Consider the following 19,537-nt stretch of genomic DNA (forward strand, 5'->3'; position numbering starts at 1 on the left):
CATATTTATCCCGTGCAGGGTCTTGGGGTGTTGGAGCCAATCCCAGCCAACTATGGGCGAGGACAGGTCACCAGTCCATCATAGGGCAAACACAAAGACCGACAATCACACATAATCACACACACCGATGGGCAACATAGGGTAGTGTATTAACCTTTCGTGCATGTTGTTGGACTATGGGAGGAAATTGGAGTCCCCAGAGGAAACCCAAGCACACACTAGGAGAACATGCAAACTCCACTTGGAAAGGCTGAGCCAGTATTTGAACGCATGACCTGCTCGCTGTGACCACCGCGTCACTGTGTCTCTATAATAATACAGTCAGTGGCAAATATAGCCTTTTTCAATAAGCAAATACCAAAATCAAACCAAGACACACAATATCCTGATGAATCTTGAGACGTCTCCATAATGACTGCACCAAGACTTTGCGTGTCACCGTTTGCGCCAAACAATTCATGATGGTTATCTGTAATCTGTGTAACTTCAGCAGTCAAGATCTCTGTCCCAAACCTTTTAACTTACTCAACTTGAAGCTGAAATTAGTTTTTTTTGCACCAGGTGGTGGGGGCATAGGTCTCAGTGTAATCATAGCACATCTTCTTTTAAACATGTGTATTTGTTATTATCTTTGCAGTATACAACCAGCAACACTACAATTACAAATAAATTAACACAACATACAAAAAGAGTAATATACAGACATTTCTGTCAGATTTTCTCTGATCTACATCAGAGATGGTCCATTAACATCGGTTACATTTCTCCCGTCGTAAACTGTTGTCCATTACACTGTTTATGTTTTGTGATACTGTCGCATGCTCTTCAGATTGATATACTGACAGCTTTCTGTACAGATCAGTAAAGAAGTGTGTGAATATGCGCTATGGATTTGAACTGCCCTCTATCTATGGTTAGTGGTTCCTGCTTTCAGTCTTTCTTTTTATTATCCCACTGTGCACTGCAGGTACTACGTATGAGCTCAGACAGGCAAATAAAAATAAATAAAAAATAATTTCAATTATTAATTTGTAACAATCTCCTGAAACCAACAATTTACATAGACTCATTCCACTATATATCATAGTGGGCCCAAAAATAACAAAACAATATACACATTTACATTTTCAAGTCTGGTGGGCTTGGTTATGACAAAGTCACAGCAACACTGTCAGTGCTCTTGTCCACTTCGCAGTCTTTGTCTGGTGGTGCAGAGGCTGGCGGGTCTCTGAGAGAGTTTGGGCCACTGCTAGTCTGACCTAAACCTTTGTTTGGGAGGTCTGCAGTTGGTTCAGTCTCTGGTTCCTGCTGTGGTGCTGTGGCTACAGACAGAACAAAGAAAAATACTTCACATTTATGAAACCATCATCAGCGATGTTGATTAAACATCACCGAAGACGTCCACAGCGGCTCAAAAGACAGGAGTTTTTGAGGTTTGACATGTTATTGGCAGCATGCTACGAACACACACTGTTACCTGACTGTGTGCAAGACTTCATGTGTTCTGGCCAGTGGGCTTGCTGACAGGGGTAATCACAGTAGCTTGTGTTCCAGCAGCAGTAGAAGATGGCCTCTTTTCTGCAGTTGGCGCACCACTGTTTCTTCTTCGTCTCATCCACAGCCTGCTGCTTCTCCCCCTCCATCTGCTTCTTCACCTCAGTCACCAACCTCTCCCTCTCTTGCTCCAGACTCTGCCTCATCTCGGCCATTGTCAATTCTAGTTAGAAGAACACACGTAGGACTCATCACACAAGGAGATTGCTGATTAATCTCTGACTAATAAATTTCTCACCAAGATTGTGCTTCATTTCTGACAACTCCTGTTGATGTAACCACTGCAACTTTTCTATTTCGATCCTCAGACGTCGTATCTGCGAGGAAAGCACATGGGGAGGCTAGAATAAGAAAATAAATATAGGAAACGCCGAGGCGAACACAATGCAGCCAATAAAGTACCAAGAATGAACTCCTACCTCTGCTATTGTGTTCCCTGAAGTGCTCTTTGAAAGGTCATTGTAGATTTCAGTCATTGTACCTTTGATTGCATCCATTATCTGAAAGAGAGAAGAGCATGTATCATTCCATACAAACATTTCATTGTTGGAGCACACTGGCAACCAACACTGGCAACCAACACAAATGGAGCATTCAAGAAAATCCTCTCCACCACCAACGTGCCCAAGGAGATCAAGTGAGAGCTGAGTGGAGTTGATTCAGAGCATTACAAGCAAATGTAACAGTAAAATGACTAACTTTGTTTGTGTACTTGGCGATGTCTGCAGCTACATCTGCTGAAGCAGTGGGGATGTACAGGTCTGCTGCCAGCGGAGAAGTCGTAGCAGAGGTGCCTAAACTTGATGCTGCCATGATGGCGACAGGGCTACTGGACACCAGGGTGACAGCTGATGTCGTTGTGCTGAGTGGAGCATCTTTTTGTTGAACAGCTAGGTGGGCAAAAAAAGAGAAATAATCTATTGCTTAAAAAAATTAGCAGTAATAAAAGTAATGAAAAGTTTGGAACACATTTTTATAATGAACTCATCTTGCAAAATCTCCTGACATGGATTCATATCATGTGCCACATAAGTGGAACAATAATATGCAGGCTCACATAATGTGTAATGTAATTCTTTGATGCTGTGTCCACAGCCATGTCGTTCACCTTTGACAGCCTGTCTGGTCTGATAGCGTGTGCTTTGTGCAGAAGAAGAGGGGGCTCCTGCAGAACCATTTCCAGATGCTTGCGTCTGGGTTGGCACTTGAGCCTGGCCTTGCCTTGGAGACGATGGCTGCGTCTGTGTGGCCGAAGCAGGCTCCTGATTCTGCTGCTGCCGCTGCACCTTCTGCATGTGCCACTTCTGAGAGGAGGTCTGAAACTTGGCAGCGGGATTCCAAACCACGGCTCTTTGTACCACTGGCACCGTCTCTCTGGGCAGCAGGGGGCGCTGTTTCTTCAAAGCAGGAGTGGAGGAGGCAGACGAGGAGGGAGGAGGGGTTGCAGTGGCACTGGACACCGATGTGAGGCTAATGGTGGCAGGAGAGGGAGCAGTGAAGGAGACCATTGAGACAGGAATGGCCACAGTGGACTGTGTGGACACACTGGAGGGGGTGGATGGGGCCGTGCTGGTTTGAGATTGGAGTGTCGACGTGGTCTGAGATTTACCTACAGGGGGGGAAAAGAAAGCACTGGCAGTTATCAGATGAAAAATGACAGTTCAATTCAGTGGATCAGCAGACAAAGTATAACTCTCACCTTCAGGTTTAGCACTAGCTGATTCTTTAATTGTTGCGCTGTTCTTTCTGCTCCTTTTCCTGTCCTTGCTACCCTGATCCTCTCCGAGGTCTATCACCAGCTCCCTCTCTGAATCAGAATCCTCCACTGGCACAGTTTGCTTTGTCTCTTGTTTCCCGTGAGACTTCTCCCGAGACACAGGTGATTCTGGTGGTGCTTTGGTCTTCTCTGGGATTTCTTTTTCTGAATCGCTGTTTGATTTCTCCTTAGTCGGAGACTCGGACACAGTTGCACCAGCGTTGCTTGCTTCAGACTCGGACAATGCAAGAAAATCCTCTTTCGCCTCCCCGTCTGGGCTCGGGCATGGCTGGCCTTTGACTTTACTTTTTTGTGGTTCTTTCTGGGGCTCTTCACTGGGCACCGTGTCTTGACTGTCTTTTGTCTTTTGTTCCTCATCACTGGCGTACTCACTGTCGCTGGAGTCAGATTTATCCGAGTCCTCTGAGTCGCTGTGCTCCACACCCTTATATACATCCACAGAGATGTCGTCGATACCTGCAAAACAGACAGCTGCTATTGCATTGTAGTTCGCAACCAAAATGTCTTCAAAAAACCTATACTGTGTGTTTTACTCAACGACTTTCTGAGAATAGCTGAATGTCCATGCATTCATCCATCCTCTATACCCACTTTATCCGAGTTAGGGTCACATGGACTGAAAACTCTCTTCACGAAAGGGTTCAGTGGACACTCAGTACAGAGCGCCAATACAGAGAAACGTAATGACACACACCTCTGGGCAACCAACTAGTCACATCACTGTGAGTGGAGAATATTAGCACCCACACACTCGTGCCGCCGTCTGACTGAACGTCAGTCACAAACACGTCACAAGTTAGCGTGTGTCCTCACCCAGCTGTGCCTTGCAGCTCTCAATGGTTTTATCCAAGTTCAGCTGGAAACGGCTCTTGATCTGTCTCTTTGGAGAAGTGAGGACTGGTGCGGCTCCTTGTTTCTGCTGAACTGTTTCACTGAGCTCCTTTAGGTCCATTTCTGCTTTACTCCGATCTGATAAGACAAAACGGAGAACTCTTATCAATGTTCAAGTAAGAGAAATGACTACAATATTGTAGAATAAAATGAAGGGCTGTTTTACTTCTCAGAGTAAAATAACATTGTTCAATGCATGCAAGCACATATTACAGGTTATTGTTAAAAAGACGTATAAAAAAAAAAAATCACCCAGATTAAGGTTCAAAATGCTTCCTGTCTGTGGAGCTTTCTCCTGCTTTGGACCTTGGGAGTGGAATGTTTTAGGGCTGTCCAAGGAGCTGCCTGCAGGACCATGTTGAAAATGGGCAGGTGAGGTTACATGGCAATATTAATTTATACATTGAAAGTTCCCACTTGCAAACAAAGGTGATGCAACAGTGTAAGTTCAGTGACGATTAGTCTTGGCTAGTTCACGCAGATACTTCATAAAGCTGAATTTACATGGGTTTAACAGGATTAAGACATTACTTTACAGTCTTATCTACTGTCAATACAAAAGCCAACTTCTATGTTCTGTTTAATAGAGAAGCTGAAAAAATAGGTTATATAGGGTCGGAGCAGCTCCTCAGTCAAATCACTGTGATCAACACACTTTGACACGCTGGGGAAGCAACTTATGTGACGCTGATGTTTTTGTTTGTTTTTACGTTTTTCAACATGTTGGCTGTGGTGTAAATGTTTGCTCATCCAAACGCTTGTTTGTTTAACCCAATGTTTGCTCACCTTTAAAATGGCTTACTTTTTCATCATTTTCATTCTTAGTCTACTTTTCAATGCCATTTCGTCCTCAGAAAGTGTACGATCATGCAGCAGCTATACTAAACCTTTGATATATTAACATTTTACCACATTTCTTCCTGTTTCCTGCACATTATTAATGGATAATTTCATCTCAAACAGAAATATTGTTGTGGTAGAATATTTACAATGTACATATAATACTTGCACCTTCCCGTTCCAGCACATCAGGCCCATAAGTTTAGTTATGCTACATGGAACACAATAGCCAACACTGAATCCATCTTTATCCTTTGTCTGTACAGTTATCATGCACCCTGTCTTGAAGCACTTACAAAACACATCGAATGTTTATTGAACACCTATCCAACAGTAACAGAACTATCACTGGTTCTGCTACTTGGCAGGAATAAGTTAGAGACTCCCTACTGTGTATTTTTTTATGTTCATTAGGCTTAGATCCTGAAAACTCACTACTAGTAGATGAAATGATGAACCAGATAACTGTCACATGAGAATAACGGCAACACCCCGTCTCATAAATGCTGCTAGAGTAAATCAGACACACTAAAACGTTGTGTACCTGTGCAGTCCATGGACTCCTCTCCTGCACTGTACTGGCTGTTTGCTGCTTTTGTTTGGGATTTATCTGCTGTTTCCTGTTCCCCATCCGAACCTGTGTGGGCAGAGGAGTTGGTGCTCATGGGTGAGCGGGGCATGTCAGTGAGAGGGACCCGCCGCCCTGCAGCGCTCACGCCCACCCCCGTCCCAGACAACACAGCCCTGGTCAAGGGGATCTTGGGCGATGCCGTCATATCGAAGCTCAGTTTGATCTTGTCCTGCTTATCAGGTTTGATGGGCGTAGACGAAGGGTTGGAGGGATCCAGCAACATCTGGTAGTTATTGTCAGGAGTGTATGGTGTCCTAAAGGGGGCGTAATTAAACACCCCAAACTTCTTTCTCATGTTTTCCACATAGACTTCCATCTCTTGCATTGCACTATTGAAGATACTTTTGGTTTTCTTCACAGAGAAGGGAATCTCTTTGGACATGAGGTAGCAATTGTTTAAAGGAACCCAAGCCCTGAAAGACAGAGATCAACAAAATCATGGCTATGACAAATATAGCTTTAAATATAGCTTTAAGTCACTAGCCATGGTTTACATGGATCATAGGTAATCCAATTAAACACAGAGCCCATTGAAATAACAGCATGTAAACAAGTGTATCTGACTAGCTTAGTCCCATCCCATTGGAATTACTATGGGATCAATGTATGTGGTGTAACTGTATATCAGATCTGACCTGAGTCCATGTAAACTTCACACCAGATTGGAGCTTTGTGTGTAGGTATGTTATTTAACATAATCCCATGAAGCTTCATGTCAGTGTTATTCTAAAAAATATCTGTGCCAATGTATGTATGTATGCCAATGTAACAGGTCAATGCAGGTGACACACACACACACACACACACACACACACACACACACACAAAAATAACCCAACAAAAAACGCTCCATGCTCATATCTTCCTGATCATATGATTGTCGTATTTCTTAGGCGTTAAAAGTTGTAAAAGAAGCTTGAGTAGTCCACCTAACACATGTCGACCACCAATACTGGATCCCAGAAAATACTGAATGGGAAATCATGTTTGCCAGTCACACAGCTGTTATCACAGTGTGTGGGATGATATTCTTGGTGCATAGGAACCTGCGCATTGATCTGATCACTTTATCCAATATTCATATATCAATCTGATACCTCAATTTGAAAGAATTCTACCAGACAGACAAAAAAGTGGCCATTTAAATGCAGCTAGTGATACACAAAAGGTACCTGTCATGCTGACCAAAGAACCGAGCATCCACCTGTCCATCTTTGTCCCGCAGAGCTTTGGCAGGCCAGAATGGAAATCCTTTAAGTTTGGCCCACACTAGTGGGTGCGGATTACTCTGTAGAGATAAAGTTGTATTCTCATCAACTATATCAAAATAAAAAAAAATACTGATGGAATCATCTACACAGAAAGTGACAAGTAACTCAGCAAGCTTACACAAGGCTCACAGAACCAGTTGTCTCTCTTTTGGCAAGCAGAGAGATAACACTCGGGACAAACTTCAATCTCATTCATCTGCAAAACAGAGCGAGATGAATCAAACAACGTGTACGATGTATTTTGGTATCAGAGTGTAAGTGTCAGTTACACTAAAACTTCAAATGTTGTCATACTGACCTCATGTTCACAGATTTTCACAATCACTTTAGCTGTAGCAGTGAGTTTGTGATTGCCTGCAATGTGAGTACACGATTGTCTTAGACAATTCATATCATCCTGTTAGTTATGTTCCTATTAGTTGTTAGAAATGAGCACTATTGCAAAATTATTTCAAGGGTATTTACAGTAATATTAAAAAAAAAAGTATTAGACTTTGTAAATATGATATGCAACTTACCTCCGTTGTATATGATACAGTTGTGCAAAATCCATTTTGCATCTGCCAAAAAGGCCTCTGTGCATCCATACATTTTCTTTTTAATATTCTGTGGAAAAAGACATATACGCAATGTAACTATCTATTTTGTCCATTCTTCAAGTGTCAAACAATCGTGTGAGGACGTTCTACCTTCTCCAGTGTGCAAAGGTCCATAGGATGAAAAATGTACTCAGCATAATCGGGGTGCTGTTCCAGGGAAACAGGTTTCTGGAAGGGTTCAGTCTAAAAAATAAATAAATGATAAAATGAATGTAGACAAACTTAAACTCTGCTCTCCAAACACCACCGTCCCCTGCAACGCACACCAACATGCTACCACCATGCTACTACTAAAAGCTCTAGAAGCCGCTTCAAACAAAAGGAGGAAAACCAGTGGAGGAAGAAATCATGACGGGGTCTTGTTAGTGGTGTAATTGATTACCCAATTAAAAGTCTTTCTCTGCGTGGAAGCTGCATGGGGGGAGCGAGATGACAAGCGGGGATGATCCTGAAAGAGAGCGAGAGGGGCAGCTGTATCCTCACCACCGGCTAGCACGTTTGCTATCATGGTTTTCCAGCCACAGTCGGGCCATTGTAATGCAATGAACGCTGATTTGTTAATTATTAGAAATTATTCAACATGCAAATCAATAGTACTTCATGCTGGGCTGATGTGTTAATATTTAGTGCTTTCAGGAGATGTTCACATCTGGCACGACTGAGAGGAGTACAAGGTCTTCAGGCTGCGTAAGCAATGTAGAAAATCAGGACTGGCCTACGAGGAATTCATGCCAAATATTAAAGTGATGTATATTCGAAAGAACCTCCAAATAAGAATAAACAAGCTCATTTTCACAGCGTACATATGCTTCATCACAGTTATCAGTTTTGTAAATTCCTCACACTGACAGAGGTCACTGGATACTTACGCCTGGCTGTTTCATCTTCTGCAGGGCAAACTTTAGTAGGTAAGACAGCTGGTCTATAGTTAGCATCATCATGGCTTTGCTCTGAGTCTCTATACACTCGGCAACTGTTATTTTCTACAAGACACCAGAAGGAGATGAACACTTTGTTTATATCCCATCATTGCACACAACATACCAAGATTGTAACATGCGTGTACCATTTACGTCCATACTTACTGTCCGGCCCTACACAACTACATATGTATATATACTATATCTTTTGACTACATGTATCTTACAACACTATTCAGATTCCTGGGTGAGTACCTCACACTCCGGACAGAACCAGTCGCCCTCGGGCTCGGCTGGTAGTTTGAGACACTTGGCGTGGTACACCCTGGGGCAGAGCTCACAGCAGAGCACCTGGCCCTCGCGGTGGCACAGCCAGCAGTAGAAGTCATTCCTGCCGTCCTGCGGTACAACATCAACAGGGTCTGTGGTGAGTGCTGGCTGCTTCACATAGTAAAAGGGACCATGTCTTAGTTCTGACTGGAATGCAGGCAAAAGAAACACAAGGTTGGGGAAGGTCAACATTAGAGATTAGAGAAGCCAAGCAGACATGCAAAGCATCAACAGAAGTCACACGATGACCGTCCAAAACACAGACTCACCTGAGCCCCATGTGGCACAGAGTAACTGATAGTTAATTAGTTTTATTCATCAGCATAAGTCTTTTGAAACATCTGACAGGAATCACATAAACAAACAACAGATCTCAGTGTTTACCCTACGAAGCCATGTAACCTATTCAGTCTGTCTGATACAACACAGCCATCATCAGGAGGGAAAGCAGTGTGAGCGGCTTGGATGAATCAGGAAAATATCCCTCTTAACAAAGGTCAACATAATATGTTAAGTGATTTAGACTGGCTCAAGCAAGGCATGAGCATATAAAATGCAATCTAAATTGTCAGCCAGGATTAATCACATGATTAGATTCTGATTGCAGATAGTTTTATCAAGGTATCGGCAACCATGAAAACATTCATTACAATGTCAGTGGAAGAACATATGCTTTTTTTCTTTTTTTTTAAGCTTAGTACTTGCACTGAGTATTAAGAAAAAAAATGCAAAGTGAGTATCTGACTGATTACAACATTGTATAAGATCGGGTAATTACTTTAAAGTGAAGAACAACAAACATGATCGACAATTTGTAATCAACAATCAATTACATCCAACAGCTTCAATAGTCCCAACTGAAATAAAACACTTTGCAGAGCAAAATCACACAGTAGCTATCGCAACCTCTCAACCTGGATGAAATCAACAGTCACATGCACAACAGACAGATGAGACACTGGGTACCAAAGTGCAAATATTTTAGCTGCATGATCACTTGGTCCATTATAGCAGGTGTGGGCCAGTGGTTTTTGTGAGGAGCCGCACACTCATATAGTGATTAGCACTCTCACCTAATGGTGAGAATATCATGAATTTGAGTCCTGGCCAGGCCTCTGAATGAAATTATCATGTTCTCCCTGTGTGCATGGGTAGATTTCTCAGTTTGGGAAGAAAAAAAAGAAAAACGGGTTGTTGGAGGTGATTTGGCATCTTTGACCCGCGGTGTAAATGTGAAGGCGTTGACTGTCCATTGTGTTTGTCCCGTGATGGACTGATGGCCTTGTCCAGGGTTAACCCTGCTTTCACCCAGTCCGCTGGATTTGGCCCCACAATCCTAAACAGTAAGCTGAATAAAGCAGTCCGAAAGATGGATGGAAAACTAGCACTACCAAGGAGGGTTTACTCAGTTATGTAGAATAGGAATATCTCTGATTAAAAAGCAACTTTACATTGTTCATTTTAGCTCCTGCTCATTCAGGAGTCTTTTGTGTTTCAAGGCTCCAGTAATCAAAAGCCCACTCCATTGTATGTGAGTGTCCCATTGCAGCATTTCAGGCTCATAGTTCAGCTTTCAGAAATGATGCACGAGCCCAAACATTAAATTTATTTTGTTTTTAAGGCACATAGAGGTTTTGTCATTGTTTGAATGACTTGAACATGCAGTACAGTTCTGCCTCAGAGTTTTCTGTGTAAAGTTTTTAACTTGTATTCAGACAGTTAGCGCTTCAACAGCTTCGCTGGAAAATGTTCACAATGTTGTCTTAATTGGAATGTTGAGAAAAAGTGGAATGCTACAACCCTTTTTCTTTTTTCCAAGAAAGACATTCTCAGTTAGGAAGTCTGAAGTGATTCAAAGTCGCTATAAGAAGAATACATGCCTGTGGAACGCATTCTAACCAAAATAATGTGCCTGATGTTGTTTTAAGAGAAGGTAAAAGCAGAACTAAATCTAACTTCCCCCAAAGCAAAGAGACAGCAGAGTGGTGATCAAAGTGAAAAGCAATAGTATGATTTTCAGCTACATACACAAAAAAGACTTACATATATTCATTGCAATTTGCTCCAGTGAAGCTGCTAAGTGGCTAACTAGTGTAACTGTGGTTACACTGGACAGCTTCCAGCCTTAGATGTGTTTAAACTGTGTGGGATGTGGAACAGGGCGTTCCTGCAAGCGAGCATTCGTTCTCGATGAATAAATACGGGCCTTGAAATATTGACTGAACACAATGGTGAGTAACTGCTTCGTCTCTACTGCGAAAGAGGTTTAAGTCATCAGAAGCATCGACAACGGTGTGTAAAACACACCTCTGCCGGAGAAGTATTTGAGCTTTGTCAGCGCCTACATGAAGGTAACAGGTCCTGTAATGTACTGTAGGAATCTCTCACATTTAAAGGGCCGAATGTGCACAATTGCGATATTTTGACTCCTCTGTTATATAGTCCAGTTTTATGAGTAATGTTTTTTTTTTTTTTTTTAAAAAGCAGGGTAAATGCTGTACATTATTGATAACTTGGTAAAATTGTTTCATAACATTACATAACAATTCATGTCAAACACCTGTAAAAATGTGGGATTTGTATAATCTTCATATGACGATACCTTTTATCAGGGTGCCTGGATTTATTTTGATTTCATGGCAGTAGTTATTCAATGTTATTGTGTGTTTAACTGTATGTTGCGACTGGATGGTCGGACTGCAGGAGTTCTAGCGATCACATAATGACTAGTATATGGAAGCAAAGTTTTATTTCTCCGCTTTCTGGTAGTTTTTTGAATGATCAAGATCTAGAAGTTATGGTTATGAGACACTCAATCCTATCAGGCCAGGAATATAAAGGTTAAATCTTTTATAACCAAGCAGGACTTCCTCAATTTCACAATGAATAATTTACTAAGGCATCATTTGCCTTTGACTGACATTTCAAAGATCACAGCTTTAATAAAGGTTTGAACTGAATCGGGTCTTTGCTTGGTACCTGATCTCTGTTGCTGCCAACAGCACCTGGTTTTTTCTTCTTTTTTACTGGGCAGGGTGAGGTTTCAGTCGAGGAGTGGCCGTTGGATGAGTGAGAAGGACTGGGCATCTTTCGTTTCGGGGCCATCCGCTCTGTTGATCCCGTGTCTGAAAGTGCAGAAAAGAACCAAAGTTTTTCTTTGCTTGTCGTGAAGCCAGGAAACAGAATTACAGTAATCCACAGACACAGACCACATTCACAGATCTGATGAATCTGCTGAAACAAAAAAGCGTTGCCACCTTATTTATAACCTCTTCTTACCTTTGGATCGTGTTGAAATCTCCATTTGATCCGTTACTGTTTGCTTTTCTGTGTTACCCTCCTCCTCTCCCACACTGAAACACAAAGGAATCAAGAGTCAATGTAATGTAACTTTGCTTTATCTGAAAGTTTATCGTGTTTATTTCTCAGTTAGTCACGAAAAAGGTTAAACATAAACTACACTATAGGGAAAACTATTGGTTTTATTGGGTGTAACATAGGCAACCATCATTTATTTAACCCCAAACATCAAGGAAACCTATACTTTATTCACATTTGTGACTTCCTCTCATGTGTTTCATTTGCAGCCTGTAAATAGTCAGACTGGCACTAAGACTGCAATATATTGCAGCAGAGGTTTGTTATATAATAGTCCAACCTACCTCTTCAACACATTCCTCTTATCTTGCTCTGATGCAGTTATTCAAAACAAGAACATTTAATCCAGCCAACAGGCTCGCTTTTACACTAATTTCACTCTGGTTAGAGTTGGGAAACATGTTTGTCACAAATTCATTCTTAAACCATCTTTAATGGCTTTAAAAGCAGTATTTATTGAAAATTACTCTCAAAAGGTATGTTTTAATCAAAGTTCATATAGTTTGTGTTTTTAAGTTTATTTCAATTGGGTTGGTAAAATACTGAATAACTGTAGTTTGTCTCATAAAGTCAATAAACAAATAATCTCACTGCTTGACCTCTTTGGTTTCATTGCTTCAACAAAGAGACCAAAAGAAACAAGGCAAAATAATCTCCACCTAAATAATGTGAGCTTTTAAATCAGCGATCTTTTTTTAAATAAAAAGCCGTTTGCCTTTTTCCAGACTTTGTCAACCAGGAAATGTTACAATGACATCAGACAAGTAAAACGCTAACAACCAAAAGACAATGCGCACATCTTTGACATAAGAACATTTAAAAAAAAAAAAAAAAAAAGAACTGACACTGGAGCAACAGCAGCTCAATGTGTGGAGTCATTCTCCAAATATAAAAAGCCGGCATCTTTCTCCGCCGGCCCGCAGGTCTAAAAATAGTAAACATGAAAACACATAACAGTACATTCTGTAATGTCTCAACCTTCTGATACCTAGCAAGATGACTAGATCAAACGGTTACATTACTAAACCTGGGACGTTACGAATAACCCCACAACTGATCTCAAAGCTTTGCACCATCACAGCTGGGTGAGGGGGAAATTTTGTAACGCAAGCTTCAGTATACACCGAGCAACCCCGTATGCAAAATCTGCCCAACAGGTTTTTTTCTAAGTATCAGTTCAACATGATTCACCTTGGCTTTCAGGCGTCCTGTTGTCGATCCGGTTGTTTTTTTGTTACCAGATTCTCTGAAGCCACAACAGACGCTGTGGCCTCGACGCTCAGAGGGCTTCAGTTTTGACCATTTTCCCTCCCCTCACACTTGAGGAACGCTGCATATCAATGTGCTGCTTGCAGGCACTGAAAACTAAAATACTGCTTCCTTTTCAATTTCCCTGCTCACCAACCCCCACACCTTTCATCCCCCTCTGTCACAACAGACTGGTGAGATGGCACAGACAGACAGACAGACACACAGCACATCTGCAGACGAAATCAGGAGAGTAGTAAAATGGCTTTACTGGCTACTTCATCTATAACCTGTCAAGACAACCTCAGACAGTTTAGCAGAGCAACATGCTGCCCTGTTCAGGCCAGGAAACACAGCAACATGATACAGAGAGAAAGAGAGACACAGGGACAGAGGCAAAGCAATGACAAAAACACATCTTTCAATCACAGACCACAGAACATCCCATACAGACTGCTGTAAACCTGCTGATACATCCCTCTCCACACCCACCACTGCCATAACAATCATGCCTCGATGTAGGAAATCAACAGCATACCTTATTCACACACAGATTCTTCAGCCTACTCTTTAATCTCTATCAATTATTGAGGACGTTGGGGGATGAGGGAAAAAAGATGGGTCCAGGTTTCCCAGAAGGCCTTCTCTCCCTGCTGCTCTCTCCTGCAATTGTCAATCTTTAACCTCGGCTGCGAGCTGCCGATTGGTTCGGGCACCACACGGAGGTGCCTGATTGGGTGCCGAGCTCGATGTGCCACACAGGCTCTCTTCTCCCCGCTCTCCTCAACCACAGTGCTGCAATGCAGAGAGGACTGATCCTTGTTGTTACTGAAAAACTCCCGCAAACCAAGTCCCTCATTCCCATAAAACCCCGAGCAGACACACACTGCCCGTGCACCTTCTATCAGACATGGATGATGATAGCCCTACGGGCTTGACAGGGAGAGGATCACATTCCTTCTCCCGCTCTGCACTCAGCTCTGTGTATGGCGTCCATTTTGAAGACTCCCCCTCTTTCTCTCTCTCTCTCTCTCTCTCTCTGTCTCTGTCTCTCTCTCTCTCTCTCTCTCTCTCTGACCAGTGTGCGCACTGCACACAGCACGTACACACGGCACCAGTCAAATCTGTTGTACAGGACCACATGCAGCTTATTATGTGCCCCAGCATGCTGATCTGCAGCCCGGGCCCTAATAGTGGACACAAAGATGAAGCTGGAAATGACACCGACCTCCCAAACAGGACCAAAAATCACTATTGGCTCCTTGTAATGCTCCACTCACATTGCAATATATGGTTAGATATGAGGAGTTTGATAGAATCAGACTCAGATCACAGGTACTGTAGATTTTGTGACTGATTTGATTAAATCATTTTCAGCAGTCTAAAATATTGCAGCATGAAACCCAACTGTGTACCCATTTTGAAGCACAATATACCTCTTAAAATGTTAAAAAAGCATAGATTCCAGACAACCATGTAGATTATCTAACAGGTTTGGGACAGTTAGGTCAGAACGATTTGGTTGTTGAGCTCTTCTCTATTAAGCAAAAGTGTCCTTGACTTTCACTGTGGGAAGTTTCTATGCATGACTGTGAATCACTCCTTTAAATGGTAAATTGACTTCCATTTTTCCAATTCAGCAGTCTCAAGCAGCTTTCACTTTCACAAACACACACATGACAATACCAATAGATGCCATGCAAGCAAGCAATATGGGGTGATTGAAGACCACTCATATGGACATAGTTTTGTATTTCAATTGAAGCAGGATTGGAAGATTGGCAGATGATCCATGTTAACATGTGAGCCATGGTAATCCTCCAAATTTACTTTCTAATACGAAAAGAGAGAAAGTACACAACAACAAGGGGATTTCATAAGGACACTACAATATACATTTTAAGTGTGATAGAAGATGGATGGATGGATGGATGGATGGATGGATGGATGGATGGATGGATGGATGGATGGATGGATGGATGGACGGACTACAATATACATGTGACTATTGTAAAAAAGAGTCTCCATTACCCAACATTCAAATCAAGAATATCAAATATTTGACACTACTCCTATAGAATGTATGGGCTTAAATAGCTTGACCTGGGATTACATATGAATATTTGCCGATTGTAAAGTATGAACTTGTTACATGAAAGTAAATACTAAAATAATGATCATTGTGCATTGTCGATGATCAATTAATGTAAAGCTGAAATTAATATTGAGAATAAAAATGAGTGTTTTCCTGCATCTCCTGCTAAAACAGGATGTTTTTTTCCTACAGCCACGTAAAATATGAATGTAAGGTGTATACCTGCTGCTGTGACTTATAATATCCTGATGGAAAACTCTGAAAACAAGGTAATTCTAAATATATAAAGTACCCTGTGAAGACCTTTAAAGACACACGTCATACTGAAGAGGATATGTGTGTGTGGGAGTAATGTAGATTTAAGTGTGTCTGCACCAATCCTCACTCCGTGGTGGAATGAGGGGATTAAACGCATTACCAGGCCCCATTCACAAAGCACTGAGTGGTGGATTTGCTGTTTCACTCAATGAAAACTGCTCCTGAACCTTGGTCAAGCAACACTGTGTGCACCATTATACCCAGGCCACAGTTTCCTTGGTTGTATTTCACACAGTCTGTCAGGCATCATCCAGTAATAAATTTTTTTTAAAAATCACAAATTCTTTCATGAAATCCCTTAAAACCGTGAAATACATTGTGGATGAGCAATCAGAGAAAGACACAGTCACTGAATAAATGTAGCATTCTTCATATGATCCATGCACACAGAAAACCAACAACATTGCATATAAACAGAAGTGGATCTAACCTGGTTTTTTAAGCCTCTCTGGAGGAGATGAGGTTTCAATGCAGAGCCTGTTCAGAGGAAGTCCTTCCCTTCTTCTTTCCTTCTCTCTCACACACAAATACCCAGTGTGCTTGGAGCAGAGGGACAGAAAGGGGAAGCTCTCTAAAATGGCTGACACTCGGCAGCAGAGAACAACACTGGGAGGCAGCGCACTCCATGAGGCTGAGGCAGTTTCTCCAATCCGCTGATAAATATGCTGCTACAACACATTTTGTTTTCAGATCATTGGTATTTCACAACACTCTTGAACAGGTTAGTAATAGATTAGACTCTTTCATTGCATTTTGTTTATATCCCCTGAATTAAAAAAAAAAGGGTTCAGGCAAACTGGGTTTTAGATTGAGAAAAAAAGAAAAAAAGACTGAAAATAAAACAGGTGATTAGACCATCTAGTCTTTTCCTTGTTGCCATGTCAGCCTCTAATACAATTAACAACAGTCCTCTGCTGCCTTCCTCCCATTCCAGTTTGAGGCCTAAATTAAACTTGCTGTGCTGTCAGTTTACCATCTGTTAATTCCTCTGGGGACTCCCCTCTGCTGCTCCCTGTCGCTCCCATCCTGCCCATTTCCCTCACCAGGCCTGTCATCTTGGCAGCACGGGCCTGGGACACACACACACACACACACAAACACTCACTTCTGCTATGAACTTTAACCAGGGAAGCAGGTCTTCTCAAACAGTACACTCATGAAGACCTTGCACTTGACCTGCGACCCCCTGTGGCAGAGAGCCGCCCCACCCAGCAAAAAGAGGCTGTCACTGCACTGCACTGCACTGCACTGTGCCATGCTATGCTCTCTTTCCCAGCTCCTCTCCTGTGCTGTGGGTTGACAAATGCTCTCCCCCCTCCCCCTCAGCCTATCAGACAAACCTGTATTGTTAGTCAGGCACGGATCAACCACAGTGGCTGGTGCCTTATCAACACTGTAGCATGTGTGAAAGAATAAAGATAAGGCTTACCTGTGTGGATGCATGGTTAAAAACTCAGTGTGATATGTCAATGCTTATTAAAACATGGAGGACAGCCCTGTCAGCCCTGAGCCTGCTCAGAGCACAGCCACGGCTCTCCAGGCTGTCCAACTCCACTGCTCTGATAAAAGCCACGCTGAGACTGGCCCCGCGTGCTGTCAAAATGTAAGGCAGCTGCTGATTGGCCTCTGCATTTCCTGGCTGCTTGTCTTTTGTTCAGTACAGGCGGACTGGAAGGCAGTACTTGAAGCAAGACGAGCTAGGACTACATCGAAATGATCCGGCTGTGTACACATCAGCTGCCCGGAAGGGTGCGTAGAGTTGTTAGTTCAAAAACCTGTTCAGGAGACCATTGGTACAGAGTTGGAGAGACGTATGCTGTTCAACAAAATAAAATAAAAAACAGAGCTGTGTGTTCTCACATGTCCCACATGGTCTCACCCTGAAGTTCCAGAAAGGTTATCTACATTTAAGCAACATTCAGTGAAATTTAGTCTGTTGGACCTGCAAACTGTTGACTTGATACCAAACCGTTTTTTGATAATGTGAATCATGCCGACTTCATTACAGTCATGTAATGTGCTTCCAGATTTAAAAAAAACAAACTGTGGCTTTCATTTTCTACGGCCTTGTTCATCCACAGAGCATGACTCAACAAGACAAAAATGTATTGTGCTGCAGTAACACTCCCTCACATCAACTGTGACTTTACTATTGGGAATTGTATTTACATTGTGTGTGTTTGTCTCAAATTGAGGATAGGAGAGGTTATTGGCAAGGATTTTCTGAAACATTTAACACAGTGGTAAATGATTTGGAATTGCTATGTGCATGAAGCATTTCAGTTTAGAGTTTGCTCCATGCTTCAGTAAAAAAACTAAATACTGTGTTTACTCTGAATAAAGGAGGGAAGAACTAAGATTAAATGGTTTCTTAATGATGACTTAATAAACACACCACTCAAAGATGAACTACAAGTGCTTTAGATCTCCGAAAAGAATAACACAAATATAATGACTGGATGAAAACTGTCCACTTAATGTATTTTATGTCTCTCAAAATCTATTGTTAGGGAAATCTTGTTTTTGTCTCAGAAAGAATGATTTGTACTTTTGCAGTCTGAGGTTCAAGGACGATTTGTGACTTTTGGTAACCTTCAGTGCAGGAAGCACATGGATCTTTCTCAAAACAATTCAGCCTTTAAGAAGGCACTATCTAACTTCATAGTTAGGCAAACTCCTGGACAATCATGCAAAGGTTGTACTGTGACATTGTCTCTTCTTGTAAGAATAATGTACGGTGATAAAATGGTCTTAAACATTTTTAAATCGCTCTCAGTCTGATTCCTGTGTATTCTGCCTCCCTGAGCTTTTTTTTTTACTGGGAAATTCTCATGACATCCGAACTTTAAACATCAGTGGAGACACACTTGACTCCGCAGTCCTGTACGGTGAAGCTTTGTGAATTTGTAAAGCCAAAGTCACTTGGCGATACAAACCTGAAACCTGGGACAGGGAACTCAGTGGACAATAAAGCATCTACCATACGGTTACTGACCACTTGGTACAGTCATGCTTTCCTACTCTATAAATTTCAGAGTGTGCATGAGAGGAACAAACATTACATTCATAAACTGAAGATTGTTTAGCTGCTTGGATCACCTGCCTGTATTATTTATCTTTCTATGGCTTCTTCTACAATGGGGAGAAGACAGCACTGGCCTCTTGTGGGGGAACTTCATCACAGCATAGATAGTGGCATGATGTCCAGAGCAACAAGATGACTGAAAACTGCTTTATCTGTACAGTTTATTGTACTGTTCTTTAATGTAGCCTGTACTTCTTTGTTCGGTTAACATGTAGTCTACCTTTCAAAAGAGATTATCTCGATTGGACTTCCTCATAAAAACAAAGATAAAATCTCTTCCTGTTTGCACTTTCCTGTTGAGGGTTGCACACAGCAGATCATCTTCACCACGTACCCTCTGTCCCCTGTGTCCCCTCTCCATTAACATCCTTCCTTCTCTACTCTTCTGGCAGCTCTAGCCTCAGCATCCTACATACTGTATCTATCCTCTCTCCTACATAAATGACCAAACCTTCTCAGTCCCGGCTTTCCCACTAAACTGTCTAGTGTAGGTTGCTCCTCTAATGTCTCTCCCATCTCACTGTAGGGGAATATCCCTTATCAATATAACGGGGACCCCTGTTTCCTAGATCACGCGTTGTCTCCATCCAGCCCTCCCTG

At 42.1% G+C, this 19,537-nt stretch overlaps 1 protein-coding gene across 8 annotated transcripts; it reads right to left on the reverse strand.

The window, feature by feature from the left end:
* Window positions 1–130: 130 nt before the first annotated feature.
* On the reverse strand, window positions 131–17,405 carry zmynd8 (zinc finger, MYND-type containing 8). 8 transcript variants are annotated; one of them, XM_080461984.1, is made up of 21 exons: window positions 17,282–17,405; window positions 12,093–12,166; window positions 11,793–11,938; window positions 8,739–8,960; window positions 8,433–8,546; window positions 7,946–8,011; window positions 7,654–7,746; window positions 7,483–7,570; window positions 7,263–7,318; window positions 7,083–7,160; window positions 6,866–6,981; window positions 5,607–6,106; window positions 4,475–4,567; window positions 4,145–4,300; window positions 3,254–3,787; window positions 2,663–3,163; window positions 2,254–2,444; window positions 1,974–2,054; window positions 1,793–1,871; window positions 1,478–1,717; window positions 131–1,322 (listed from the first exon to the last, which is right to left on the reverse strand). In XM_080461984.1, the coding sequence occupies exons 1-21, from the start codon at window positions 17,293–17,295 to the stop codon at window positions 1,147–1,149; spliced, it is 3,618 nt and encodes a 1,205-aa protein (XP_080318110.1). In that variant the 5' UTR covers window positions 17,296–17,405; the 3' UTR covers window positions 131–1,146. The 8 variants fall into 8 exon arrangements, with proteins under 8 accessions (XP_080318110.1, XP_080318113.1, XP_080318111.1 ...); XM_080461987.1 differs by lacking the exon at window positions 7,946–8,011 and adding an exon at window positions 16,283–16,391 and having other exon boundaries at window positions 1,793–1,895; window positions 17,282–17,369; XM_080461985.1 differs by lacking the exon at window positions 7,946–8,011 and having other exon boundaries at window positions 1,793–1,895; window positions 17,282–17,374.
* Window positions 17,406–19,537: the final 2,132 nt, after the last annotated feature.

This window comes from Lipophrys pholis (genome assembly GCF_963383615.2).
Source record: "Lipophrys pholis genome assembly, chromosome: 4".
NCBI lineage: Eukaryota > Metazoa > Chordata > Actinopteri > Blenniiformes > Blenniidae > Lipophrys > Lipophrys pholis.

Coding starts and splice junctions, on each gene's coding strand:
- zmynd8 (XM_080461984.1), bottom strand. Junction 7,319..7,482: donor CTGTATCATATACAACGGAG/GTAAGTTGCATA, acceptor CTCACATTGCAG/GCAATCACAAACTCACTGCT. Junction 2,445..2,662: donor GACCAGACAGGCTGTCAAAG/GTGAACGACATG, acceptor TTGCCCACCTAG/CTGTTCAACAAAAAGATGCT.